General features: G+C 40.4%; 2 protein-coding genes and 1 pseudogene across 2 annotated transcripts; 1 reads left to right on the top strand and 2 right to left on the bottom strand.

The window, feature by feature from the left end:
- Window positions 1–1,535: 1,535 nt before the first annotated feature.
- On the bottom strand, window positions 1,536–10,758 carry rbsn (rabenosyn, RAB effector). Its single transcript, XM_072682231.1, has 12 exons — window positions 10,605–10,758; window positions 8,638–8,914; window positions 7,654–7,785; window positions 7,126–7,226; window positions 6,880–6,925; window positions 6,618–6,779; window positions 5,993–6,261; window positions 4,537–4,607; window positions 4,008–4,094; window positions 3,809–3,911; window positions 3,410–3,514; window positions 1,536–2,668 (listed from the first exon to the last, which is right to left on the bottom strand). Exons 2-12 carry the CDS (start codon window positions 8,798–8,800, stop codon window positions 1,568–1,570), a joined length of 2,340 nt encoding a protein of 779 aa, XP_072538332.1. The 5' UTR covers window positions 8,801–8,914; window positions 10,605–10,758; the 3' UTR covers window positions 1,536–1,567.
- Window positions 10,759–17,091: 6,333 nt separating this feature from the next.
- On the top strand, window positions 17,092–17,266 carry LOC140557851 (U2 spliceosomal RNA; annotated as a pseudogene).
- Window positions 17,267–24,715: 7,449 nt separating this feature from the next.
- trh (thyrotropin-releasing hormone) lies at window positions 24,716–27,504 on the bottom strand. The gene is made up of 3 exons (XM_072681035.1): window positions 27,349–27,504; window positions 26,926–27,139; window positions 24,716–26,073 (listed from the first exon to the last, which is right to left on the bottom strand). The coding sequence occupies exons 2-3, from the start codon at window positions 27,113–27,115 to the stop codon at window positions 25,499–25,501; spliced, it is 765 nt and encodes a 254-aa protein (XP_072537136.1). The 5' UTR covers window positions 27,116–27,139; window positions 27,349–27,504; the 3' UTR covers window positions 24,716–25,498.
- Window positions 27,505–27,940: the final 436 nt, after the last annotated feature.

The raw sequence follows: 27,940 nt of genomic DNA, 5'->3' as shown, positions 1-27,940 counted from the left end.
TCATGTACAGCAAGTAGCCTGTTGGTCATTGGTTATGGCAGCATGGTACATTTATCACTAAAGTCTAAAATCTCTCATAAAATATGTCACCCTAAACCTTGCGCTTTCACTTGGGCTAAAAATGTGTTAACTGTACAGGTGAAGAAAGCAGCATTTATCACATGTTGACAATAGTGTCATGCCCAGCCTAGTCAAACTTCTACTTAAAAGTTGTCGAGTGTCCCTTTAATAAACAAACCTCATAAAACGTAATGTCAACCTTAAAATGGCATGAATTCAAAGGATATCGATTCTCCATTTGTGGTGACTTTTTAAAAATTTCTTTAGTACCCCCCCTTTTTCTCTCAAATTAGTACTGCCAATTAAACCCACCCCCTCTTTGTAGCTCCCCCTAGCACTAGCAGTGCTCCCAATACTAGGAGGGTAAGGACTTAACACGTCTCTGTCGAAAAAGGCAAAGCCAGTCACTGCCTCTTTTGGAACTGCTGCGGATACAGCAGTGCCAGGCAGCCACCTCGCTCTGAAGAAAGCCCCTGGTCCCCAGCTCCACTGCATTAGCTAACAGACGGCTGTGCCGGCAAACATCTGCCCACCTAGAGAGACACAGAAATTTGTACTCTCCCAGACTCCGGGCACTGATGGCAAAGTGGAATGGCTGAGGATTTCAACTTATGGCAGCTAATTGACTGCTGAGCCACTCTTAGTCATCCATATATGGTGACTGTGTGCAGAAAGTGCTTGATTTTTCGGTTGAGGTGCTTGCATTTGAATCGCCACTGCAAGGTACGTTTGTTGGCTTGGCTCACAAGTGTTGGGCTGTTTCTATTAGATTAGCTAACAATATTAGATTAGAAAAGCTCTATATAACCAAGACATAAATTACATAAAGAACATAAATGTAGGACTCCTCAGATCCAGTCCTGGAGGGACAGCATCCAGAAGATGTTTGGCAACTTCTTTACCTAAACACACCTTGATTAAACAGTCTGTTTATTTTTAGGTGTAGTGTGTATGTCTGAGCAGAGAGATTCCTAAACCTTACTAAACACTGGCCCACCAGATCTGGATTTAAAGAACCCCAACATACTGGTTTAATCATGAGTGCAGATCAGAAATTTTCCAGGTTTAACTGTTAAGTCTTGTTTCATCCAACCTTACTTATCTCTATATAACAAGAGCTCAAATGAGCGTCCAGTTATAAGTTCATGTCTTTGTGCTTTAGTCAGCACTCTCCTGTGAGGGAAACTCTCCTGGTCTTTAAGGATCACAATCCAGCACAGTTTGGTGATTTCCTTGCTCAGACACACCTGGTCCAGATTTATTAGGTGTTTCTGAGCAGCACCAAACCATGCTGGACTGAGGGTGCCCCCTACATCAGGAGTGCTTAGAAGTGGGTCTTTTTTGTGTGTGCGCACTTATTAGCAGTCTTTTTTGACTAAGAAGAATGGCAAGATATTTAAAGACATGTTAAAGGTGTCCTTCATTCCAGTATTCTCTTGACATTTCACCACAACCCGAGCAAGGCTTGACCCCCCCCCCCCCCAAAAAAAAAAAACCTGGACGGTGGTCAGTGTGTTTTTCTCTTTTGCTCCTGTAGGGTGCACTGTAGCTCTCTCAGGTTTTGTGACAGCAACTCCACTTCGTCGGTGCGTCCGCTAAGCTTGGCATCAAATATGTACGCACGAATGTTATCAATCTGCTGCAGCAGCAACTCTTCCTCGATTAAGTCGTCCATTGCCGGGCCGTCGTCATCGTCGTCGTCATCAAAAGGATTGGTTGAAGCAGCTGGCGTCTCATTAGGTGTCAGTTTGAAGGGGTTACCTCTGTCGTCGTCGTCAGCGTCATCTTCAAAGGGATTGCTGGGGGCACTGTCCTTCCCTTCCTTTTCCTCAATCTCCTCGTCTTCGAAAGGGTTGTACTCTTTGTTTTGGGTGCTTGATGCTTGGCTGTGTTCTTTCTGGATCTCCTCACTGAAAGGGTTTGTGGGGTCTTCCTCAATCGGAGTGGAATCTTCCTCATCGAATGGATTTAGTGAAACAGTGCCGCTGCTGTTCCGCGTCTCCCCTGCAGGGGGTGTTGGCGTACGCTGATCTCTCTGCAGCGGTGGAGAATTTCCTGGTAAACGTGGAAATGATTTAATCGACTGAGTCTTAAGCAGTGGACTAAGAACCGGGCTTGCATTTAGATCTTCTTTAGAATCATGTTCCTTCTCCATACGTTCTTCTGCGTTTTTTCCTTCACCGAAATCCAAGGATCTTGCTCTGATGTGCACTTTACCCTCCAGCTCCCTCTGCTGAAGGTACTGAATCTGGCTCTGTTGCAGGCTCTCCTCGTCGGCCAGCCGCTGAGACAGCTCAAGGGCCCTGCTGGTCTGCTGGGCATCAAACTCGTCCTGCAGCTGCCGCAGGTTCTCCTCCAACATGGCAATCTCGTCGGTGCGATTGGCCGCACGCGCTTGTCGCAGGAATGACTCAATGTTGTCAATCTGCTGTAGCAGAGGGTCATCCAGTTCACGACTACGTGAGTGGACGGTGTCTGATGAGGGCAACCAGCCCCCAGCTTTGGTCATGCGAGGTCCTTGGGCAGGCCGGGGGGCATCTCCATTAGCACTGAGGGTAGCACGGTTCCTGTCAATTTCAGACCGCCGCTTTTGTGACTCCAGGGCTGCCTGCAAGTGGAAGAAGGAGAAAGGAACTGATTAAAAGGACTGTTCTATGTTCATATTCTAAAGCTCCTTTGTAACATCAGTTGTAAAAAGCTCTTTACAAATAAATATTACAGTGTAACAAAGCAGTTTTGCTAAGTCTGGAGGAGGACAAATGGATGTCTTAATAGAAACACAGACACAAAAAGCTTCCCTTGTAGAGAATCTTGAGCCTGCTAATTGTAAGTATGTATGTAGGGGAGTTAAACACAGGGCCATGAGGTGCTAAGCATCTGAAAAGGCACATAGGCTTATTTTTACATATTGTTGAGAATGATTTTCCATAAATATAGGACTCTTCAGATCCAGTCCTGGAGGGACAGCTTCCAGCAGAGTAGCAACTTTCTTACTTAAACACACCTGGATTAATTTTCAGGTGTAGTGGGTGTGTCTGAGCAGAGAGATTACTAAAGCAATTATTAGCTTACTGTGCTGAAGAGTGCAGCCTCTCAAAAATAAAACTATGTAGTAGTAGCCATTCTGAAGCCTGAATGTTGTCTGTAATTTTGACAAATTCCCACAATATGAGGCAAGTGTGTGATGATTTGATGAAGAAAGCCAAATTGCTGCCTATAGCCTTCTTTTATTTGTTAGCTACACTAGCCTTTCAGCTCCACTATAAAACTAAAGAACCAAACATGTCTTATCTCTCAACTACTGAATTCATTTTAACATCATATTTAGTTTTATCATACAAATCCTCACCAGTCTCTCTTGTTGGATCCTTTTCTCCTGCTCTTCTCTCCTCTTCTCTTTCAGTTCCTCATATTTCTCCTTTGTAGGAAGAGACATCAGACCTAACAACTTTTCCTGTAGAATAAGAACGAGGAAATACGAGGGAACACGAGGATAAATGAGGATCTACAAGGGAACATATGCATAGATACATTTCTCAAGTAGACAGAGGGGCTGGGTTAAAGATGAGCACTCATACAGTCAAGCCTTCTTCACTTCCATCTCAGAGATCCTCTGTGCAGTTTTAGATAGGGAACTTGGCCATAGCTCAGTACATCCAAACCATTTGCTAGTAGACATAGGTAACCATTCCCCTTTAAGCAGTTGCGAATGCAGACTGTGCGAGTATATGCAGTATAGGAATCTCACCTGTACAAACAATGTTGCCGAGTAGCGCACCATCCTCTGCAGCTGGAGCGTCCTTGGATGTGGCTGCACCTCATCCTTTGTCCCTAGTGTTAGAATCTTCTTGCTACAATATATGAACATGCACTGGTTCAAATTTGACAAGCACTTTTATCAAAATCACAGCAGGTCTATGTATGTAATACCTGTGCATGCAGCCTACCTCAGAGCATCAATATGTTCATAGTACTTCTGCACCTCCAGTCTAAGAACACCAGCAGTTTCCAGATTATAGGCGGTCTCACCGGCACTGCAGAAGACAGACAAGCTTTGTACAAACATGTATATGATGACAGCATCAGCAATTTTAATGCTAAATATTGGACAATACCAACCCGATCACTGTTATAATAAAGCCATGTGGTCAATGAATCGCTTTATCGCTTTATTATAATAAGATATTCTCAAATAAAAATATAAATTTATGAATATACTGGTGATATCAATGAATATACTTGGTTACATAAAAATTCCCAAACTCATCCCAAGCATTGGAATGAGCACCATCTGTTCCACAGCTCAATGCAAGCAAGCAACACCCATTTAAAAACTACCTTTACAATGTTACTTGATGTTTCTGTGTACATATATGTTTGTATTGAAGGAGCTACATGTTCATGCATGGAAAGTGGCTCAGTGTTTCTGTATAAGGTTTATGGTACCGCTTGGACACCAAGGGCAGGAAGGCTTACTTGAGCGACTCAGCCATGCGGATGTACTCTGGAGCCTTCTCGTCCACCTTCTCCATACACATCCTCAACCTCTGCAGACAGGAAGACACAGGAGGACAAAGTCAACATGAAGAATACACCACAGTGAAAGGAAGTGACTGGTGGGAATTTTGCCAGTGACAGTGAGAACAAAGAAACACTTCAGCTGAAAGATAAACACAAGATATCTCTGACAAATGGGAGAATAGGGAACAAACTATTGCTGGTGTTCTGAATGCAGTGCATTTCTGTAAAGGGTAGAAGGCAGAAGGCAGAAATCTTGCTTCTAGTGATTTTCCTGCTGCTCTATTCATGTTCATTTTATTGTATCTCTAATCACAGCCACCTGATTATCACATGAGGATTTGCCACAAGGCTTGATAAACTGGATCAGGTGTGTTTAGTGTGTAAATAATTACAAACTGCTCTATGTTTTGAAGGAAAAGCGGGCTTTCAATGACAGCTGAAATGGAAGATAGTTTAGCAGTTGCATTCCTTCACAAACTAAAACCTGGACAGCAGTCTTTTTTTCAGCTTAGTTTAGTTTTGCTTAGTTTTAAGGCATTTTCTCTCCTGAAAGTCCGGACGCAGGTCCCGTTTCCAAACCAAGGTTCATGTGTTTGGTACAGCGTATTAATTTAAGCCGGTTAGTTTTTCGTTTTTTCCACATTTTAATTTAATAATTTTGCAAGATGTCCAGTCTTCATCACCTTCTATACAATTGACATTGATTGGTTTGTAGAAGTGAGTGCATCTGAAGTCGGAGCCTCTCTCCCGTTCTGTCATATCCGCTCACTCACGCTCATCCTTCCCGGAAATAACGTATACATTTCGTCATTTATTGCATGTTTTTATTAGGTTGACTTTTGACTAAACCAAATTTCAATTAAATACACCTCCTCCTCTACGGCTCATTTTCACATCTTCTCCTGTTCTTTTTCTTCTTCTATTGTTTAATGGGTGATGATAGTCTGCCTCAACTTCCTGTTATTGGTCTGAAAGTCTGTGTTTCCACCCTGCAAACAAACCAAACCATGATGCAGTTGCTCCAGACTGGATCTTTTGATCAGACTAAATTTTATATCTGCTATTTTGGTTCTGGACTAAACTAAAAAGTGTGAATGTCCAGACAAAACAAGTGTGAAAGCACCCTTAGTTCTGCTTGCCACACCACATTTGCTAGTTAATAGTAGCGCAATAGAGTTTGCTAAGACAGCTGATTGACAGTTATACCACTTTAGTTTATATTTTATTTAGTTTACACTATCACAAGCAGAAAAATCTACAAGTCACTGCTTACTTCTCCACATCTTTCCCCTGTAGTAGCTATGCAGATTTATTGATTATGCACTGAAGTACTTCCTTAAAGAACAGCTAGATAAGTATAACACTAAACTGTGCACCACATATCCGACCTCAGCCCTCGCTCACTCTGTACCTCATAGAGTTTGACAATGTCGGGCACGTGGTCTTTCTCCTCCAGCTTGCGCTGGTGACGGAGCAGCGCATCCATGCAGTGGCTGCAGCAGCGAATACGATCTTCATCCTTCTCCTCCAGCACAGAACTGACTGAGGAGAGGCTGCTGATGGAACCACGACGTGGAAGTTGTTGCTGTGGTGCTACAGGACCTCCAGCACCAGGGGACCCACCCTTCCCGGGACTGCCTGGCACACACAGTGCCTCTCGGGTGCTGCTGGTTAGTTTACCTGACAACAAATGCAGAGTGTACTATAAATAACAAGTTTGACAGTCATTATCTGTAATATACATACAGAACTGTGCAGAACCTTTAGGCTACCCTTTGTGACGTGTTAGTGCTAGCTTAGCCATTTCCAAGATTTCCTTGAGTCAGCTTTGTGTTTGTAAATACCACCGGATTAGCGCTAATCTGCTAATCAGTATTGATTATGTTTAAGTATGCTAGATGTTTAATCAAATCAAAACAAGCAATTACTTTTATGAGCAAGAAAGCACTTATTGCCCAGATAAATCCTTAAAAACTATTTTCTTGATTGTCTGAAAGCAAACCCTTGTCTGTGCGTGTGTGTATGCAGCAACTTACAGGCCAGCTGTAGAGGCACAAACTCCATGCACTTCCTGCACATAATGGAGCCACAGAGACGGCAGTGATGGCGGCGGTTTCTGATGTTAAACTTGCCCCCGCAGTCTGGGCAGAACGGTACATCCTGATCACTCACCCATGGCACCACTGACTTCTCCAACGCTGAATAAACAAACCGTGTTTTGGTCACAACACTGTAACTACCGCAAGGCAAAGGAAACTTTGTAACCATATCTTGAGTATCTCTACATCTCTTCCCCACCTCTTATCTTCCCAGCGTCCATGTTGGTTCTGTCGAAGGAAGTAAGCTGGGAAAAACAGACGAAATGTGAATGTTACTTGCATTGCTCTATATTTAGAATGTAGTTCATTACTCAAGAGTATGAGGCTCTGATTGGGCACTAGCTTATAAAAATGCCATTGTATGAATAAAAAACATCATACGGTTTCCTAAAGATTACATGTTCACCCAAGCATTGATGCAACAGTAGCACAGCCAAAAATTCACCTTCTCCAACCTAATGATGCGTTTGTTGACCTCAATGACATAATGGTCAATCCTGGCAGCTCTGTGTTTCTTAAAAAGATCCAGGTGACTCCGGGTGGCTCCTAATCAAACACACAAACAGGATTAACACACTTTTGAGGCCTTAGACCAGGCTACAATTATTAAACACTTACATACAAAACAAGTTGCAATACATCATCCATAAACAAAGTTAAATAACATTTAAAGGGTAGGGGAACAATATTATGTTGTCTTTTTTCAAAACCAATACTGAAGTAATGAGTTTTGACTGATACAAATTCAATATTTTCAGCTACAAACAATTCTGTGACACTTTGGCCTAGTATTACTTAAACAAACAGACTGGATTTACTCTTTTCTAGCACTGATATTATCAGTCCAATGCTTTCTACTTATATCAGCATAACACAGAGTACTGGAAGGGTACCATCTCCAATTAAAACGTTTGGATAATTAGTAGGTTTTATGCCCTGGCATCAGCAGTATTTCCAGCAGACTCAGTCTCACCCAGTTCCTGAGGCTCCCACATATAGGGGTCCACTCCTCCATAGTAGAAAGACTCATAGCTGGTCTCTGTCCTCTCATCTCCGTCACGTTTCAGGAGCTTGTCTTTGGCCTTCTTTGCCTTCTGCACCAAACCTGAGTAACAGCATGGAAATTTTACCCATACTTTTTTTCAATACATAGGCTTGACAACTTTTTTTTTTTTAGAGCAATTTAAATAATTGCATTAACAATATTACTCATTTTATGCCACTGATATAATAACACAATAGCATAATAATGCAATTCAAACATCTGTTACTGTTTCACTGTAACAATTGTTATAAACTTTTGATAATGAGAATATTAGGACAATGGGTTCCTTTGATAGTTTATGCCAAAATGTTCCCCCACTCAAACTATAGAATGCGACTTTGCTCTCCACTGAAACACCAGACTCATATCACTTGAGATGTGTGACCATGCTTAGTGTATTATCATTGTCCTATAAAGATGGATCAATCATCTTTGTGCAGTTAGTGGTCGTGTTCTGATACTCACTATACTGAGTGAGTCATTGAATCTGTTTTTGTTTGCATATAGTAGACAATTCATACAGGGTGGTGCACTAAACATCAACCAACTGGGGTGCACACAGTGGGAAATGAATCTTTCCTACATCTAACCAAACCTAAAGACTGGAGACATGTTTAGAACGTTCCGTTCAAACCACATTTCTGTTCTCATCTTGGATTAAACAAAGGTGATCTTAAGATCTAAAGAACAACCCTACCAGTTAATCCAGGAGGCATTCTCAATCATGGTCTTTGCCTCTACTCCTGCACACCCAGGTCAAGACAGGATGGGTTTGCTAATTCACTGAAGAACCGAATCAGGCATATTGGGGTACAGACAACACTGAAATGCGCAGGCCAGGACTTACTTTAGGATTTGGATTGAGAAGCACTGATTTAACCATTCTAAGAGCAGGCAGTAAAAAGCACTCACTCTTTAGTTGTCCTCCTACATGGTGGTTGTCTCCCGAGTGCTCCTCCTCATAGTGGTCCTGCAGCTGATAGAAAGACTGCAGGTCCTTCAGACAAAGAGGGCAGAGGAAGCCCTCCTTCACCTCGGTCGAGCCTTCAAACGGAGGAGGGTAACCGGAGGCCATGGGTCGGGGGTTGGAGCGGATGTGCTGGGTGGATTATAGCACAGTGGGTGCTATCCAAAAGCTCATAGCACACCTGACTGAAGACAGTGCCCTCCCCAGAGCTTCTCCATCACTCTGCGAACAGCATCAAGAAGGACACATACGTTTGAATAAGACATTGTATATGTGGCTAAGAGAAATGGTTGCACCACAAACTTTCAATTAAGGCCTTATTAATTGCTCAATAAATAAGTTACTTAATTAAATTAATAGTTATAAGGGGCAACTGGATCCCTTTTACATAAGTATTCCATTTTACACTTACAAATGGCTGAATTGTTTATTTATAACACGGCACATAGCAAAAATAAGTCCAACAGTGTCTCTAACCAAGCAGTGAGTCCATATTCATCTCTACTGTTAAAGCTCAGACATCTTCTGAGTCAGTGTTGAACATCTCATCAAAACTGTATCCTGCTCTTGTTGAATTAATGTCTGTACAGTCCAGGGAAGGCTTTCCTGGGAACACACTGCTCCACATCTCAATGCTGGGGTGCTTTGTACCCCTCTAGCCCACATCTGGCATTAGACATTGTGCCAATGGGTTCATTTAATCTGCTCCAGAGAGTCCTATTCCATTGGCAGTAGTTGTCTACAGGGACTAGGCATGCTGTGTCAGCAGTGGGGTCAACTTTACAACTTTACATTAGGTCAACAAACATTAGAAGGGGTGTCATTAACAACAACAAAGCTAAAAATGTGAGGGTCATCAATATAGCTTAGAACTGTAGACAATTCCATGTGTTATTTATGCTGATGAATGAAATAAAATCATTAGCAACCTATAAGAAAGGCTTCTATTGGTGATAAAACTCTATACTGTAATGATACCCCAGGATGCCTTACATCACTACATTATATTAATGTAGTTACTGCACTGTTACATTACACATAATTCATTCTGTATATTACATTATATTAATGTAATTATTACTGCACTACAATCACTTTTTACGCTTTTATGCCTCTATCATGCTGCTCTCTTGTTTGATTTTGCTGCTGTAAAAACTGACTTTCCCTGTGGGATAAATAAAGTGATCTATCTATCTATCTGTAAACTGTTAAAAAGTTAGTAACTGATCTATGCTGAAGCTGGCAGGCAGAACACTGACCGCTGACTAATGAAGAACACACAGGAAGATCAGGAACCTGCAAAATCTGAGCCTTAACAGGATGGATGGATGAATGTGGGGAACTGTTTGGAAAGCAGCAGGTCACTGTTCATAATGATTTTAAGGCGTTTCTGACCTAACTAATGGCCATTCATGAACATGTATTATAGCTACCATTCATAAGCTTGTAGTTAGGGTAGGGTTAATATATAGCTAGCATTATTTATACGTGGTTTTGGTAGTAGCTACCGATACATAACAGTTGTCAATGAAACGATAGCAACACAGTGCATGAAAACATAACGTTCATTAAACTTGTATGAAATTGAACAAAAGCAGGTTAGCTTAGCTAGCTTTTGCTAGCTAGCTAGCACTAGCTAAATACAGGTTAGCTAGGCGTGGACTGAAGGGGCTTTTGTAATGATCCTGAATATGTTCACACTGTTCTGACAGGCCTGAGAGTCGTATTTCCCTGGTTAAACACATTAGACACGTCAAGAAACATCGATAATTTGACCGTTTCTGAGCTGTCATTGTCTTAAACACCGCTACAACACAACAACAGTGGCTACAACAACAGAGCTAGCGCCAGTCTGAGCCTGTGAAGAACATAAACACGGCGTTAAAACCAGACAAACCGACCCAAAACTCACAGCAGACCGAGGCGGAGGTCCTCCCGACAACTCACTCCAATTCCTCTGAGCTGTTCAGGTGGGTGTAAATGTGCTGGTCAGCCGTATCTGATCCACTGAGAGGGGCAGAACACGAAACTCTGCGCGACAAGAGAAGAGCAGCAGCAGCCCAGCCTCATCACACGGTAGGCCACGTGACCTAGCTGCGTTCAGTTGATACGGCAGCTCGGAAGGGACATTAACATCAGGAGAGCGAAAATATTACTTTACTACAGTTTACTGCATTTGCACTTCAGTGAACATGTGAGTACTTTTATTAAATATTACTTTATTAACAATAGAAAAATGAGACAAAAACAAGCAGGACTGTGCAAAATGACATACATTTATTTTATTTTATTTATTTCTACAAAGACCATAAAATTAATAATAATAAAAAATAAATACATTTTAGATTAGATTTTTTTTTACTATTTAGCAAGTTCACCTTTTACCTTTATTACATCTTTCTTTTTTCAACACACTTGTATTCAGTGTATTTTCCCCGCCTCTAAAGTTAAGTCTTAGAGCTTGAATCATTTTTTGTATGTCATTATTTAATTAATATTAAATATATTCAACGATGTTAAGGTCTGGAATCTGGGGTGGGGTCTATTGGTTTACCGGTAGCTCCTTTGTTTGATTTGTTTAATTTCCTCTTCTACCAAGTATTGTATGGTTGTTAGGAGTCAAATAGTCTTTGCATGTTTTTTTTTTTTACTCTAGTTTTGGAAACCCCTGTTTTTTCACTTTTTTTTTTTTTTTTACACAGTCATTGTATATAGTCCCACAGTGAGAAAATTCACAAATAATATATTATTTGTGAATTTCCCCACAGTGACTAGTCAAAGATTATCTTATCTTATCTTATTTCATTAAAAATGTTCTTCTTAATTTCTAATGTAAGTCATTGTATATCGATTTTATCCAAGCAGTTGGGAGCCCTCTCTATTACTAAAATTAATATATAAAATAAAAGATTTTTTCAGGATTTATTAGGATTTTATTGCATCGGTGTGCAGTTTGGTGAAGACATGTGTAGCTAATATATCAACTTAAATATGCCAGGATCGTTTAATGAAAAATATGTAATGAAAGAAAAGTTTTGATGTCACATACGTTTTTAATTTTTTATTCTAAGTAATATGTGTAGTGTGTGTAATATGATGATGTCGCTGTGTAAGTATTTTGTTTGTGCAAACACTGTATCACCAGGAGGTGGCGCTGTTAGATCCCACATAAAAACAGCTCTAACACTGCGTTCACTGAGTTAAGGCCCATTTTCTGAAGATTTATAAATAGTTGACTGCAAACCCAGAGTAGTAGATAAGTAGCTACTTTGATAACAATAATTAGAAGAACTATAATTCTGAGCGGTATTAGATGCCTGCTATACTGTCCCTTAACTTTTCCAGGCGCTTGCATATTACAACAGAGAACATGCGTCCCTCACACACACTAGATTCAATAGAAAAAAAATCTCTGTGAAGAGTCTGCTGTCAATGCTTTGTAGATGATCACCCTTATATTCAGCTAACACTCGATTAAGTTTGTTATCATGATCCACAATATGCTTTTCTAAGCATATCGAGAATATTGTTAGTGCTTAAAGAACACTGATCAACTGCAGGTTTCATTACAAACAGTGTAACTAGACGAGGTTTAATAAGATGAACTGCGGCAGATGTTGAACAAAAATAACTGTATTCTGTATGGGAAGGTATCTGAATAGTGGTTTTTAAGAATCTGTCACTACCGTTATGTCTCGTGAATGTCTTTAAATATCATGATATAGTATTTTTTTTACCATATCGCCCAGCCCCACATGAAAGACTATGGGCAATATCAAAGTCAGTAAAAAAATATTAAGGTCATGTCCATCTATAAATATCAATAACATAATTATAGTGACAGGCCTATTAATGCTTTTGTCATAGTATATAGTAACACAGTAGTGAAATTCACAAATAATATATATACACTGTGGGACCAATAACAGATCTTATCTTATTTATATAAAAAAAATATATTCTTAACTTCTAATGTAAGTCATTGTATATAAGTTTTATCCAAGCAGTTGGGAACCCTTTCTATTACTAAAATATATTTAAAAAAAAATTAAATAAAAGATTTTAGATGGCAGATCGTTGTGCAGTTTGATGAAGACATGTGTAGAGGCATTGGTGGAACCTAATGTTACTGCACGGTTGTATAACCTCTGATGACATTGGCTTTGTAGATGATCACACTTACATTCAGTTAACACTTGATTAAATATTTATTCAGTATAATTTTGTGTTAACTGTTGTGTCTTGTCTATGCTTCGGCTTAGAGGTGGGTAGAGGTGCCTAAAATGATACTTAGGCCATTGCTACTTATGTTTTGCACTTCTATGAAATAACCTGTAAAGAAGTACAGAAACAGCAGTTCACAAACTACTTCAGCATCCAGCATCTATCAACATATGAACCGCTCTTCCTTCAAATGAAAATGATGAGCCTGGGTGTGGGAAAAGCAGATGCTGTCATCAATGAAACGATTCCCCGGAAATTGAAAGGAAAAGGAAATTGGTAACTCTGCTGGTCCTGAAGTCTGAAGGACCCATATGATGGACATATTCATTTTCTGCACTTTTTTATAGTTAAAGTTTCAATCTCTAGACCATAAAGTTCATACATTGAAACTAAGCTACAAAAAACAGCCTCTTGTAAATTCGTCATTATTGTTGTGCCATGAGGAAAGACACCGTATTTGCATATATCCACCTGTTCAGCCTATCAACAAACCAGAACAGAACTCATTTACATACATCACTCTTAAAGGCACAGTAACAAAATAATACATTGTTTAATGCTGAGGCACTAAGAGCGGTTGATCAAAGAGAGAAAATGGTGATTTAAAAGTGAATTATGGCACATATATTATATATATTATATATATTTTTATAATATACTGTATAATATTATAGTTTTGGTACATAAACCCTTATGAATGTTGTATGTTGTACAGATGTTATGATAAAAAAAAAAACAAGAAAAATGTAGGACATGGGACTTTTAAGGCTTATCATTTTTATTTAAAATTATTTTGGGCATTTTGAGGGGTTAATGCATACTGCATACAGAGTCTAAGGAAAGGGTGTTTGTACAAAGATGTTTATTCATATTACTCCCTTTCAACTCTTTGCTCCATGCTTATAAAATGTTTAAAAACATATGTAGAAACACTGCATAATTACAGTAATAGAAATGTTTAGAAATACACTGCACTATAAGGAGAAACGTATTTGGCGACCCCTTTAAATCATCAAACTGAAAAGATGTATAATTCAGTCCCGTTGCCGAGGTACAACATGAGGTTAATCAAAAAAGCGAAAACTGAGAAAATGTACATATTTACATACATATATGATATTATTATATATATATATATATATATATATATATATATATATATATATATATATATATATATATAATATGTTCGTACATAATCCTTCATAAATGTTGTCAGGATAAAAAAAAAACAAGAAAAAAAGTAAGAGATGGGATTTTAAAGGCTTTTCTAAAGGAGAAGGTGATGATTTTTATTAAAACTTATTTTGGGTTTTAATGGTGGAGCTGAATGGAGCGTCTGTATTGGCACCATGATCAGTGTGATAAAGCGATAAAGCAGAGGCTGCTATGGAAACAGCAGGCTGAAACTTTATTTAAGGAACAGCAGGCTTTGACCGAGAGCTCAGTCAGATACACTGGTGTCACTCCTATCATCACTTATGTTGGTTTAACTACAGCCTCGACAGGCCCTTCATTTCCGCGGTGCAGTGTGGAGGGTTCTGTGAATTGTTTTAGAGGACATCCCCAATAAGTGTTGATACCCATCACACACACATACATACACACCAGGGGAACCAGACTTTAACATGTCTGAACAGGACAGAGGAATAGTGTGATTGTTTCACAAACACAGGATTTCTGCTGGGGAAAACGTCCACCAAAAGAATCAACAGCACAAAACCAGATTTATTTTCAGAACTTCCTAAATACTGAAACACTGATGTGATGTCATTTAAGTTATTACACACTAAGGTGTATTATTCAGTAAGTACATGGACTTCTGTACAAACTGGCGGAGCTATTTCTTGGTAATAGAAGTTTGTAAAAATACTTTTGCCATAGGCTTTTTAAGAGAATCAAAGAGTCAAAGAATATGAATCATGGCACAAATGGATTGATTATTATCCATATTATTCATATTACTTCCATTTTTAAACTCGGGAAATTTCAGTAACTGGAATGTTTAGAAATACACTGCACTATAGGAAGAAAACAATGTTTTGGGACACACCATTTTATCACCAAACTCAGATGTATCTTTCAGTCCCATTGCCACAAGCACCCGGCCATGCAGTCTGCCTTTGCACACCTTAGTGAAAGAATGTGTGGTTCTAAAGAGCTCACTGAATTTCAGTGTGGTTCTGTAATAGGAGCCACTGCTACAACAAGTCAGTTTGTGAATTTTCTTCCCTTCGAGATATCTCTTCATAAACTGTGAGTGGTATTATTAAAAAGTAGAAGTGCTTAAGAACAACAGCAACTTAGCCATGAAGTGGTAGGCCATCTAACACTACAGAGCAGGGTTGTCAAGAGCTAAGGCTCATAGTGCATAAAAGTCTCCAGGGCTCTGCATTGCTCTATTCAATAACTCCAGGGTTCCAAACCTGCTGTTAGGGTCGGGGGGCAACTCCATATAAATGCCTGTGGATTTAGAACGAGATATCATGAAAGCTCCTGTAGGTATAATGTGTAGGTCTCTCAATACTGTTTGTCCGTATGGTGTATTTAATCAGCAAATTATTTAATTTCCTTTGCTTTGAAAGAATTTCCTAAATTCTCATTGTTGTTGCGATGCCTCAAAAACACTACCTTTACATTTCCACCTATTCAGCCTACAGAACCTAAAGCTACAGCAGTTGACTCTGTTGAAACATCCTGCAGGTTCTTGGCAGCCATATGGGAGTTTTGATTGTCCAGTATCTCAGAGAGTTTCCTTGGTCTTCCAGATCTTGACTTCCACAGTTCAACTGAACAGGCATTTCTTCATAACATTCCACACAGTAGAAACTGCAAGCTGAAAACACTTGACTGTCTTCTTATAGCCTTCTCCTGCATTGTGAGCATGGATTACGTTGGTTTTCAGATCTTTATGCAGTCGTTTAGAAGAGTGCATGGTTGATGAGTGTTGGTTCAAGGCTTGAAGAGTCAGAGAAAGCTTGGATATTTGATTCAGGTGACAATTCCTATTTACAATTGCCAAAAGCTTGGCCCAGGCTGTATTTAATGATTTATAAATGGAAACAGATAAACATATTCATCAGAATGAGACAAGAGACTGTACAAGTATAGACGCATATTGGCCACCAGTTACAACTCCTTCAATTGAGTGAATTGAGTGTGTATGTGGGTGAGTGTGAGTGAGTGTGAGTCATTGATTGAATTATGTCTAGTTAATAAAAAAAAGTAATACTGAGTAGGCATTCCAAAAGAATTAAATCGGGTGTGTGTATAGGTCTACAGGTTTGGTGATCAATAAGGGATGATATTTATACAAACACTGATAGATTTTCAATGAGGCTGACATTTCCCAGTCACCTCAAGTGACAAATGTCCCAGTTCATTCATTATCCCATCCCTTCTTTTTGTAAAAAACCTAAAAACCTCTAAAATGAACAGAATCCTTTAACCAGCCAAAAAGCCATTTAAGCATCCAAACGGCTGTTTAGGTGATAATGGTTCTATATAGAATCAAACATTTCAGGCCTATGGATCTGCAGTATATCTGGAGGAGGAAGAATGAAGCCTTTGCTGAAAATAACACCCTGCCTTCAGTAAAGCATGGCTCAGTGATGCTCAGTGATGCATTGTGGCTAATTTACTTCCTATGGCACTGGAAACGTACAGCATGTGTAGGGCAAGATGAATTTTATCAAGCATCCTAAGTGAAAATATTATGCCTTATGCAAGGAAGCTGAAACTTCAGGGAGGGCAGCACAGTCAACAGCACAGTCCTCCAAGGCTTGGTTTCAGAATAAGTCCTGGAAGATTCTGGAGTGGTCAATCGCCTTACCCCCACAAAGAATCTTGGCTGGGTTTGAAGAAGGTTTGAAAAAGGTGGTTGCAGCACACAAACCCAAGAATATTAGTGAACTCAAGGACATTGTCCATAAGGAATGGGCTACAAATCTGGTGTCTGGCATATCTATCACATTTGCAGCAGGTCATAACAGCAAAAGGGTGCTCTACTAAGTACTAAAGTACTGGTTTGACTGTTTTTTATGTAAAAGAAATATTAAGGCATTTCATCGTCTACTTTTTTTTATTTGACAAACACAAGCATAAATGCATTTAAATTAGATTAGCCACAGTAAAGAAACTGTAATTCTTGCATAACACTGGACAAACAACCTATGTTAACTTTAGGCAACATGTGGCTACGGGTAGTATCTGTTCTTACAAATTTAATATCTCATATTTGATAGGTCCATGAAATGGATTTTTGCAACAGGAAGATGGACTAGGGGCTTGCTCTGTCCAGTTGTACACATTGACCTGGTATTGCAATACCTCTGGGAGCAGGCAATTGTGGCCTAAAGGTTAGAGAGGTGGGTATGTGACTAAAAGGTCATTGGTTAAGTCCTTTTGTTGACTAGCTTGCTTCTCAGACAACTAGAATTTCTTGGTTGTTCTTGGCAAACTTTATGCACAAAAAAACACCTTGGAATTGTCTGCTAACCTTCAAATTTGACGTAACGTAATACCTTCGTACTTAAAATATTTAAGGCATCTAAGTTCATTTTAGGGAGGCGTTTTTGATGACTCAAAGTGTAGGCAGCTCACCAGGTATTGAGACATGGCCAATATGTCATGATGGAGTGCATATTGGAAAGCCTGATAGAAACCAGCATGGTGGTAAGTGAACAGGAGTAGGGGAATATTGCAGGCTGAGAAAGAACAGAGATATTTAATCTCTTAAACATCCAGGGCCTAGTTTTATTTTTAATTTTTTAATTTTGCCTTTATTTAATCAGGGTAGTCACAATAAAATCTCATTCACAAATGGGCCCTGGCTAAGAAAGCAGCACGTAAACACAAATAATACACCCTGAATACACATACATGCATATATGTTTTAAGAACAAACATATTTATAACAGGTTTTGACAGTTACTTTAAATTAATTTAAAAAACTATTAAACTATTTCAACCTGCAATTAATCCAAAGATCATTCCATGTGAGAGGTGCACTGCACTGCATCTTTCCAAACACAGAAAAGCTACCACAGAAACGTTAGGATGGTTTTAAGGGCCTGTGTGTGACAGGGACCCAAATTGTTTTCAAACAATTTGTATATATATATATTTCCCAATATAAAATGGTTCAGCTTTCATCATTCATGGAATAATTCATATAAAATCTCAAAATGTTTTTTTTTTATTGATTTTTAAAATCCTATTTATAATAGACTCAACAAACTACAATACACATCATATAGTATATGACCTATACTATAAGAGAAAAGAGGGTTAACAGCTATTCAGACTAAATGAATTGTCCCTGCCTCTATGCTGTGCCAAGGCTGGCCGAAGGAGCTTTAGTCTCAACCGAAGACGGAACAGTGGTGTGTTAACTACTTAAACAGCCTTGGGCCCTTCGGTGGGCCAAAGTGTGATTACAAACTTCTCTTATCAAAGAATAAACTCATCAGTTTTTACAGAAGTCCCCCGTAGTTACTGAGTATGCACAACGGCAGATGTTGGTTTTGCTGGTGCACTTAACATTTAGAGAACGTTCTATTCAAGAATATTTTAATTAAACGTACATTTAAACTGTAAAATATGATCTTCCAAACTTTTCTTATAGAGGATATTAGTCTTGCATTGCTAGGTGAAATCTAGTGTAGTCACAGTTTTAGATTTTCAGGGTAGTTGGCCAGGGGCCGGTGGGGCCCAGTTTAATATCTTTTCATGGTGGCCAAAATCCCTGGCAGTGCCCCTGACCTAACCCATTATATCTTCCGAGTTACAATCACAACTGGCTATTCCAGCAGTTCTGGGAACATTTTGGGCACCATACTGTCACATAGTCAGTCATGTGTGTGGGTGTGATTGTAGTCAAAATGAATGACCACGACAGAGCCAGAAAATATTCATCATCTCTCAACAAGTGACATGAAGAGAACACTCTCATTTGCAGGAAACCACTCTGAATTTAGCTTAAAAAGCCATCAAAACCTGCAAAGAACATTTTTTACTAAGCCTAGAGTAATGTTGAATATTTAACTGCTAAATGTCTTATAAAATAAGTGGACGTTCACACATGCAACTCAGTTGTGTCCAAGTTTCAATCACAATTGAGTATTTTCACAGTTTGTTACTTCTAAAGGGTTCTTTGTTTGTTCCTGACCATCTGAACTCATTTTCTCTGAGCTGAGGGTGATAATGTGGGCCTCTCACACACCATGGCAAAGCGGCTGCTTCTCCCAGTACTTTGTACTTGCGGATACTTGTTTGAACTGATGATTTTGGACATTTCGCAGTGGTTGAGAAATGACTCCAAAAATGACTCCAGATGACACACAGTATAAACAGGTTCAGTGCAGATCTTGTCAGATCCTGACGTGTGTAGATTCACACACCAGAATCTGACAAGATCTGCACTGAACTTGTTTGTACTGTGTGCTATTTAACCAAGTAAGTGCCATCAAACAAACCCTTTTCATGAGGGCATGGAGAAGATACCAGCTGTAGTCAATCATGATCAATAGCAGGTTAAAAGGTCTAGGCCTTGGCAGGTTAAATATATATATATATATTTGTGCACCAAGTTCTTGGCTTATGTATGTGTAAACAATTATAATAAATTGTCTTGTGTAAATGTTTGATTAATTTAACATATTGCAAAAACAATGTAATATTAAATGCATTGTTTTTTTGTTAAATTTGGTAAATGAATAGGAACTGTCTAAAATGTGCACACGGTATTCATATTTAAGTTTGTTTCCTGAATTTAGAGAGAATTTATAATAGAAAAAATTAAAAATCATCACCAGTACATTTACCAGTGGTGCCCAAACAGGGTGGCAATATATATATATATATGACATACATATATATGACCTTAGTTGTCTCTTATATTCAGCACACTTATAATCAGAAGTACTCTTGTAATTAGACAATTCTCCCTAAAATCAGTAAGTGAAATCAAAGTACTGCCTGACAAGTGTAAGTTTAACTTGCTTGCATAACATATAGCTCATCAAAGGCTATTTACATCTGTATTTGTATAGAATGTACTCAGTAAAACCGCCACACACTTGTATTCTATGGCTATTAGAAGAGGTTTTAGAGTGTGACAGTACTTTATGATGAACACATTTCTCATTCAGTGAACCTCGATTCTGGGATCAATTCATGCTTCTTCCCACACATCACCTTGCAGGCCATTAGCTGCTCTCCGTACCTCCACCTCATTTCATAGAAGCAGAAAGAAGGCGCTATGCGCAGTCGTGAGTGCACCCGCCCCATACATTTCTTTCATCCTCATGCGCATACACCTACTCGTTCCTGGAAAAAAAGAGAAAGCATTAGTGACCTAAACGTGATCCAGCTCCAACACCTAAATAGGTCTAAGAATATTTAATAGAGATGTATGTTTTGCTGAAGCTAAAAATGATCTATTTTTCTTCATTCAACATAATTTGATCATCAAATCATACAAACTTCCGCATGACATTTACAGAATCACCACATCAGTTGAATTACATAAGAGGACAACAAAAAGCTTGGACTAACTATGGACAAACTGTATCCTGTTCATTAACTCAGTATGCTGCACATGTCTGATACTATTTAAATGTGGTGAATAAATCAAGCAAAACACTTTATTTGTTACACACTAAGGTGTATTACTCGGCAACTATTGTAATTACTCAGGACATCTGTACAAACTGGTTGGGCTATTCTTTGGTAATAGAAGTTTGTAATAACACTGTTTTAAAGGATTAAACACTAAATGCAATTCCTCTACTTGTCTCTTGCTATTATAGCATCAAAGTAGTTATTTCAGCTTGAAGGGACAATGTTATTACATTCGACTTCCCACATATGCCCACTGATGATGTTTCTGTGTTAATATGTACAATAATGTACAAATATATTTATGCAAATATATAGAAATTCATGTTCTCCTTAGAATCTAACAGGTGTTTTTGTTACTGTGCCTTTAAGACTGATATATTTAAATTAACTCTTTTCTAATAGGCCACCCCCTGCATTGTACCTCATTGCAAAAACAGTCTGCACTGAAACACTTCTTATAACTTCAGAGTGAGGAAGTGGAGCTAAACTGCTGTCGACTGAATAGGCAGATACATATAAATACTTTTTTTTGTGACATCACAGAAACAAGGACTGTTGTTGAGGTATAACTTTCACACATAGACTGCTTGGACAGAGTAGAGAACTTTGTGTCCTTCTTTCTGCATAAATACATGAAAACTAGGCAAAATATTTTTTAAGTTTTAGACTTTTAACTTTTTGCACTTTATATTGGAATAGTTTTGTTTTGATTGACCTGTCTTTTTGTTTATGTTTACTAAATATTTCTCGCTACCACAACAAGCATGTTACTACCAAAATTTAACCAATTGTTTTTCCATTAAAACATACAATAAAGACAATTTAGTGTTAGATCCCTTTTTTTATATGTTGTGACACATTTACTTGGAAACAATGGAGTCTAGCTACACACTACATGGCCATGAGGTACAGCCACAATGTCTCCTCACAAAGTTCCTGGTCTAAATACAGGGGTGTGGCTAAAATAAGGCTCTGTCTATGTAGTAAAATGTAAAAGTAACTCTTCTCCACAATACCTTTAAAAACACTTACTTAATGCTCTTACTACTTAATGCAGGTGTTTCATTTAGTCCTATTGCCACAGTTGTATAAAATCATGCACCTAGCCATGTTTGTAAACTACCTTTTCAAACATTAGTGAAAGAATGGGTGAGTCTAAAGAGCTCATTGAATTTCTGCATGGTACTATAATAGGATTGTTGCAACAGGGCAGCTCATGAAATTACTTCCCACCTAGATATTCCATCAACTGTGAGTGGTATTATTGAAACAGTGGAAGTATTTAGGAACCACAGCAATTGCATAAGACATAAAGTTGCAGAGTGGGGTCTCCTAGTGCTGAGGTGCATAGTGCATTAAAGTCACCAACATTCCTCTGACTTAATAACTGCAGAGTTCCAGTAATGTGCTAGGAACTTCGTGCCATGGGATTCCATGGCCAAGAAGCTGCCTACAAGCTTAGATCTTCAAGTACAATGGCATTGTATGGAGTGGTGTAAAGCACATCACCACTGGACTTTGGAGCAGGTGAAACGTTTTCTGTGGAGTGAAGAATCATGCTTCTCTATTTGGCAGTCTGGGGGACAAGTTTGGGTTTGGCGAATTCCAGGATAACGTTATCTGTCTGACTGCATTGTGCCAACTGTAAAATTTGGTGGAGGGATAATGCTTTGGGGTTGACTTTCAGGGGCCTATAGACCCCATAGTTCCAGTGAACTAAGTGAAGTCTTTTGGACAACTGTATGCTTCCAACTTTGTGAAAACAGTTTGGGGAAGGCCCTTTTCTATTCCAGCATGACTGTGCCCCAGTGCAAAAAGCATGGTCCATAGAGGCACCATAGAGGTCCACCTTTGGGATGAACTAGAATGGAGACGTCCCACAGCTACACTCCAAAATCTTGTAGGAAGCCTTCTCAGAACAGTTGACGCTGTTACAACTTAAAAGAGGGTCCAACTCCTTATTAATTTCCATAGTATATATAGTGTATATATAGTATAATGTCCATAATAGTCGGCCCCTGAGTGGCAAACATTCTGCAACATGGCTGCCTTTATAAACGAAACAGCCAAACCAGGAATGAAAAGAAGAATTATCTGCTCAAGTTAAAGGCAGCTGAACACAACAGCGATCCATCCAAATTACCAAAGAACCAATGGTCCATGGTGAAGCTAGGAAAGTCCAGCTAAGTCCAGCTAAAGCTCAAATCACACACATTTAGAGGTAAAAACATATGTGTGCATAAAATGTGAGTGAGTGGCCTTAGGGGTGTTAACAGGCACATTTAATAGACTGCAGGTTAATTTGCTTTCCCTTCTAACCAAACTTAGCACAGTCTGTAAAAGGATAGCTCTGAATTCTTGCAAAATCTGTTTGTACAGTCAATCGCACAACCACCATTCCCACCATTTTTGATGTTTTGTGTTTTAGCAGCATTCCCACCGAGCACTAACGCTGCCACTCAGTTAGTCTTTTTGCTACTCAGTGGGCATGGCTGCAGGGACTCCTGCCACTTGTGACATCTTGCACATACCCTCTAATGGGTATGTTCACATTACAAGCCTCATTAATCAATTCTGCATGAATCACATTTTTTTCCCAGATCTGATTTGACAGTCCCGATGGTTCATATTCATAAACCTAAATGACCTGTATCTGTATCGTAAAGGAATCCCCTGTCTTGTGCCTCATTTAAAAAGCATCTGGGCAGAATGAGTGGGTGGATTTTCTTTCATGACATTCCCATGGCCTTTTAATAATTCACCCTAATGTATACGTCGTGGTCCCTGGGTTTAGTTATTTATACTTACTACACATATGAACTAAGTACATTTACTGCATTGCTTTTTCAGGGCGTACATTGCGACAGAGTTGGGAAGGTTCAGTACAGTTTAGGTGAACAGCTCTGGAGCTGAACAGAGTCTTGTTGCATGAAACACATGTAAGCAATTAGAAAGGACAAAACTATGAAAGCCTGGGCTAGTCTCCCTCCTACGCATCGAGTTCAATGAAGCTGTGGAGTCGAGCTAGCCTTACTGCCTGGATGTTACTGAAGCTCATTAACAGACATCCTGTATCACTACTTCTCGCTTATTGAGCTGGTTAAAGGCGTGACTGAGAACACAGACTTCACAGCTACGGCCTACAGATCAGCACAACCCAGCAGAACACAAACCACTGTCTGCTCCCGAACCAGCATAGGCGATACGAGTATGGATAATAAGTAGACACTTGGTTTGCAGCGTAGGACTGATCAATAAAACGCAAAAGAGTGAGTGGGTTATATTGACAGGGTGGGCTGCGTGGCACGTGTAATTGGCTGAAAGAGAAACTGACGTGAAACGAGTATGTTATTGACTTGAATAAATGAACGCATGTCCAAGTACCTTTCCTAATTGCCTCGTTAGAAAAGTGAGGGATTGATCAGATGACTTTACCTGTCATGCAGGACACATGCTCTCTTTACACACACTCAGACAGGCACACACACATATATAAGGTCTATATATACAAACGCACACCAATCAACCATAGAATTAACCTTCTATTACCAAAGAATAGCCCCACCAATCTGTTGCCCCTTTAGTAATAACTGAGTGAATTACACTATCCGGTTACAATGGTAGTGTCAAGGGGTGGGATCTACATATTAGGGAGCAAGTGAACCGTCAGTTCTTGAAGGTGATGTGCCTGAAGCAGAAACATTAGGCAAGCCAAAAGGCCAAATGACAAGGGCAAATGTGTGATGGACAGACAACTAGCTCAGAGCATCTCCAAAACATCAGGCAGGTCGTGTGGGGTGTGTCCAGTACACAGAGGTCAGCATCTACTTCAAGTGCTCCAATGAAGAACAACCAGTGAACTGGCTACAGGGTCAATGGGCACCCAAATATCATTGATTTGCTCCATGGAGGCCCCTCCCACAACTAACAGGATTTAGGTTTAGCTGCTTACATCTGTTGCCTGGTGCCAGGAGTCCATGCCATGACACATTATTAGGCATATGGTTTTGGCCGACCGGTTATATATATATATAACTTTCCCCGTGATTTTCTGTTATTTACCCCAATAAATTAGATCATTTTTGTCCTGAAAATGTAGGAAAGCATACAAGCACGCACGCACACACATGCACACACGTACCGCTCCCTTCTGGTCTACTCTCCGGCGCGCTTGCAGTCATTCTCATGGAAAGCATTTTATTATACATCATTGTAATTTACATTTATGCTGTATAACCATAGAAACAAAAATAATTTACAGATCGACAAGTTCTCAAACTCATGCACGTACATACTGTAGAAAAATAATTCGCGCGACCCGTTTCGCGTGGGGAATATCCACTCGAGTTTTACAGAACTAACACAAAGAGCTTTATTGTGGAAAGCAGAAACCGGTGCATTCTGTTTGCTGGCCACATGAGATGTCAGCCTAGTTTAGTTTGGTAAGACTTGCGCTTTTTTTGCTGTTGTTTTTTTTTTTTCTTCCTTCAAAAAAAAAAAAAAACTAAAATCAGCTCTTTTGGAGCTTGCAACGTACTGAACTTTGATCTGAACTAGTACAAAGACCTAATTGCAGAGCCAGGTCACAGATATTGGCAAAAGAGTAATTTGGCCACGGGTGAGTAAAAGCGCTTAGTGCGTAATTACGCATAAGACGCGTAAGACCCTCCGCTTGGAAAGCACAGAATAAAACGCTCTAAAACGCAGATTTACGCAGAGTCTATTTGACAGGACTGTAGAATCGGTCTGCCTCATGTCATTTAAACGCTAATCAAAATAATAAGCTGGAAATATATCTGGACGCAGCAGAAGGATGGAGGTTTCTCCAGTTTGCCAAAAGTCAGCCCCCAAACTACGGCCCCAGATCTCATGTGGCTCAGAAGGATAATGTGAAAACAACCCAAAAATGACGTGAAGTTGTTTATTGATACGGTTTGAATTCTCTACACCTAACTCGCTCTACTCCAGCTCCGTTAGATCTTCCTCCAGGGCCAGCCGCTTGCCCGGATGTTGCCTCTTCTCCTCCGCGCGGTTTTTGCTCGCGTTGTGGAGCAGCTCGAGCAGCAGGCTGGCTTTGCTGCATCCGGGGGAGGCCAGGAGGTCGCAGGGGCCACCGGCGGACGCGTCTGAAGGCGAGGCGTCCCAGAAGCGCTTGCCCGGATGTTGTCGCTTGTCCATCTCCCACAAGTCACCGGAGTCCGGCTCGTCCGCGTCCGCTTCGCGCCTGCCGGGATGCTGCCGCTTGCTATACGTCACGAACCGTCTGCCCGGGTGCTGGCGCTTGGCCAGTTCGCTCAGAAGCCCGTCCTGCGCGCCGGGGGTCTCCAGCATCCAGCGCTTGCCCGGGTGCTGCCTTCTCTGCAGCTCGATCAAGTCCGCTTCGTCCTCGCGCTTGCCGGGATGCTGCCTCTTCTGGAGGTCAGGGTAGTCTTCGTCATCTTCCTCCTCCTCCTCTTCCTCGCGCTTGCCCGGGTGCTGGCGCTTGCCCGGATGCTGCCTCTTCTCTAACCATTCTGGCTGAGGCGCGAACGTTTCTGAAAGAGAGAAAAACGCAACATTTTAAACGTTTGAAAACGTTTAGAAAGAAATAAACGTTTTTTTTTATATTAACCCAATAATGTCCATTTTACAATTCCATCTGGTCCTATTAGTCCAGATCTGAGCTTTTCTAAATGGAAAGTTAGTGTTTGACGGTCCATTATCTTCTCAACAAAACAATAGAACATCTAGATGTGACTTTTAAAAAGTGTGGAAACACGTGTTATAAAATAAATGGAATGGGGAGTTCACCATAAAATATAACCTGGATCTCATCACTTTTTGTTTTGTGCTATTTTCCTTTCTCAGGCTACATGAACAGGTTAGGGTTGCTACTTGAGGATTAACAGCTTGGTCCGTTCGTTTTGCAGATTGTAACTTACTTACTTTGCTGAACTGCAGTTGAAAACTTTCGCTTGGTACTTTTGGTTATGTGTTTCTAGTTGTTGAATATTGGCATTCCCCATTTGAATGTAGTCTAAATGTGCAGTCCAGTCCTAATCTAAACATGGATGTGCACTTTTTCATGTTATCAAATTATTTCAAATGATAACGATGTCGTTTTTTTTTACAGAAACACCAATAATGCTGCGTTTACACGTATTTTGCATAGTTCAGTTATAGTGCATGGCACTGCACGTATATGGCTTTTCAAACTTAATTGGCTGGAGACCCCTTTTCCTAATGTATGATCTTGCATGCAATGCTCTACAGACAACAATCTAATGGCTACCTAACGTTTTTATGGTACAAATCCCAAAAAAGGCTGGATTAACGGAATGCTGCACAAGACTTCAGGTGCTTCCTTTCATAGCCTGCAAGACGTTTCGACAGATATAAAAGCCTACCTTCTGCATTCTCCTCCTCTTCCATCTTCTTAAGGATGGAGCGCATGAGCAGACTCTGCGCGCGCTGCAGGATCTCCTCCAGGCTCGGGCGCTCTCCGGGCTCCTCCTCAGCAGGGATGTTCTGGCACTGCATCCCGCTCAGGCTGCACAGCGCGAGGGAGGAGAGGAGGATGAGGCACGCTGCCCTCATGTCCACTTCAGCTGGACCCTGGTGCTGAAACACACACGAAAACACACAGAACACCATCAGTGGGTGTTAATTCAGCACTGGGGGGTCGATACCCGATCAGTACAGGGGGTTCAACTGTATGGATGGTAGCTTATGAGCCCACTAAAAAATAAAGTGACGCAATAAACTGTACCTTCATATGGAATAGATGAAGAAGTAAATGTGGAATCAGGTAAAGCCATGGCTCTATTTACCTCAATTGCAGGACGTTGACTCGGCTTTCGGTGTAGAAACCCCGGAGACGGAGGTCTAATAGTTTCAGGGATTCGATCAAAGTTGCTTTTCCCTCCCACTGCTCCTCTCCTGACCGCTGCTGACCCGTCAAGGCCGAGATTAGTGGTGTGCTCCTTTAAAGTTTGAACTTATATAGCCGCTCCCGCCCCCGTCGGACCGGCCGCACGAGCGTCACTTCAACGGAGGCTTCGTCTGGCTGATGTCATTGATTCATCATCTGGAAGTCGTGTGCACTGCGGGCTCTGACCTGAGGAGGGGGTTGCGGCTCCCAGTAGGCCCACAAGTTTTGTGTGGCACCCGGTACGGCTTCCACCCGTATGCCGACAAGCTCCGCCCCCTGCACTGGGATTGTCTGATAGTATCCCACCTCTTCTCACGCATCAGCGTCCACTGTACGTCCAAGTGTTTCTAATGAATGCATTCAGCTATGCGCCCACTGCAAAGGCACACACTCAGCTTGTCTAGCCCTTGTCTGTAGGGAAGTATAGCCAGTAGATTAGGCTAGACTCTATGGAACCTATGGGCACCATGCCCAATGCGAGGCATGGGCTA

Source organism: Salminus brasiliensis, chromosome 6 (genome assembly GCF_030463535.1).
Source record: "Salminus brasiliensis chromosome 6, fSalBra1.hap2, whole genome shotgun sequence".
Taxonomy (NCBI): domain Eukaryota; kingdom Metazoa; phylum Chordata; class Actinopteri; order Characiformes; family Bryconidae; genus Salminus; species Salminus brasiliensis.
This window is presented reverse-complemented; position numbering and strand designations above follow the sequence as displayed.

Excerpts from the sequence above, each read along its gene's own strand:
- rbsn (XM_072682231.1), bottom strand. The coding sequence starts at position 8,800 with ATGGCCTCCGGTTACCCTCCTCCGTTTGAAGGCTCGACCGAGGTGAAG. Across the intron at positions 6,780-6,879 it reads GGACGCTGGGAAGATAAGAG|CGTTGGAGAAGTCAGTGGTG; the intron begins GTGGGGAAGAGA and ends TTGTTTATTCAG. Across the intron at positions 2,669-3,409 it reads GGATCCAACAAGAGAGACTG|GCAGCCCTGGAGTCACAAAA; the intron begins GTGAGGATTTGT and ends TTCCACTTGCAG.
- trh (XM_072681035.1), bottom strand. The coding sequence starts at position 27,115 with ATGAGGGCAGCGTGCCTCATCCTCCTCTCCTCCCTCGCGCTGTGCAGC. Across the intron at positions 26,074-26,925 it reads AGAGGAGGAGAATGCAGAAG|AAACGTTCGCGCCTCAGCCA; the intron begins GTAGGCTTTTAT and ends TCTCTCTTTCAG.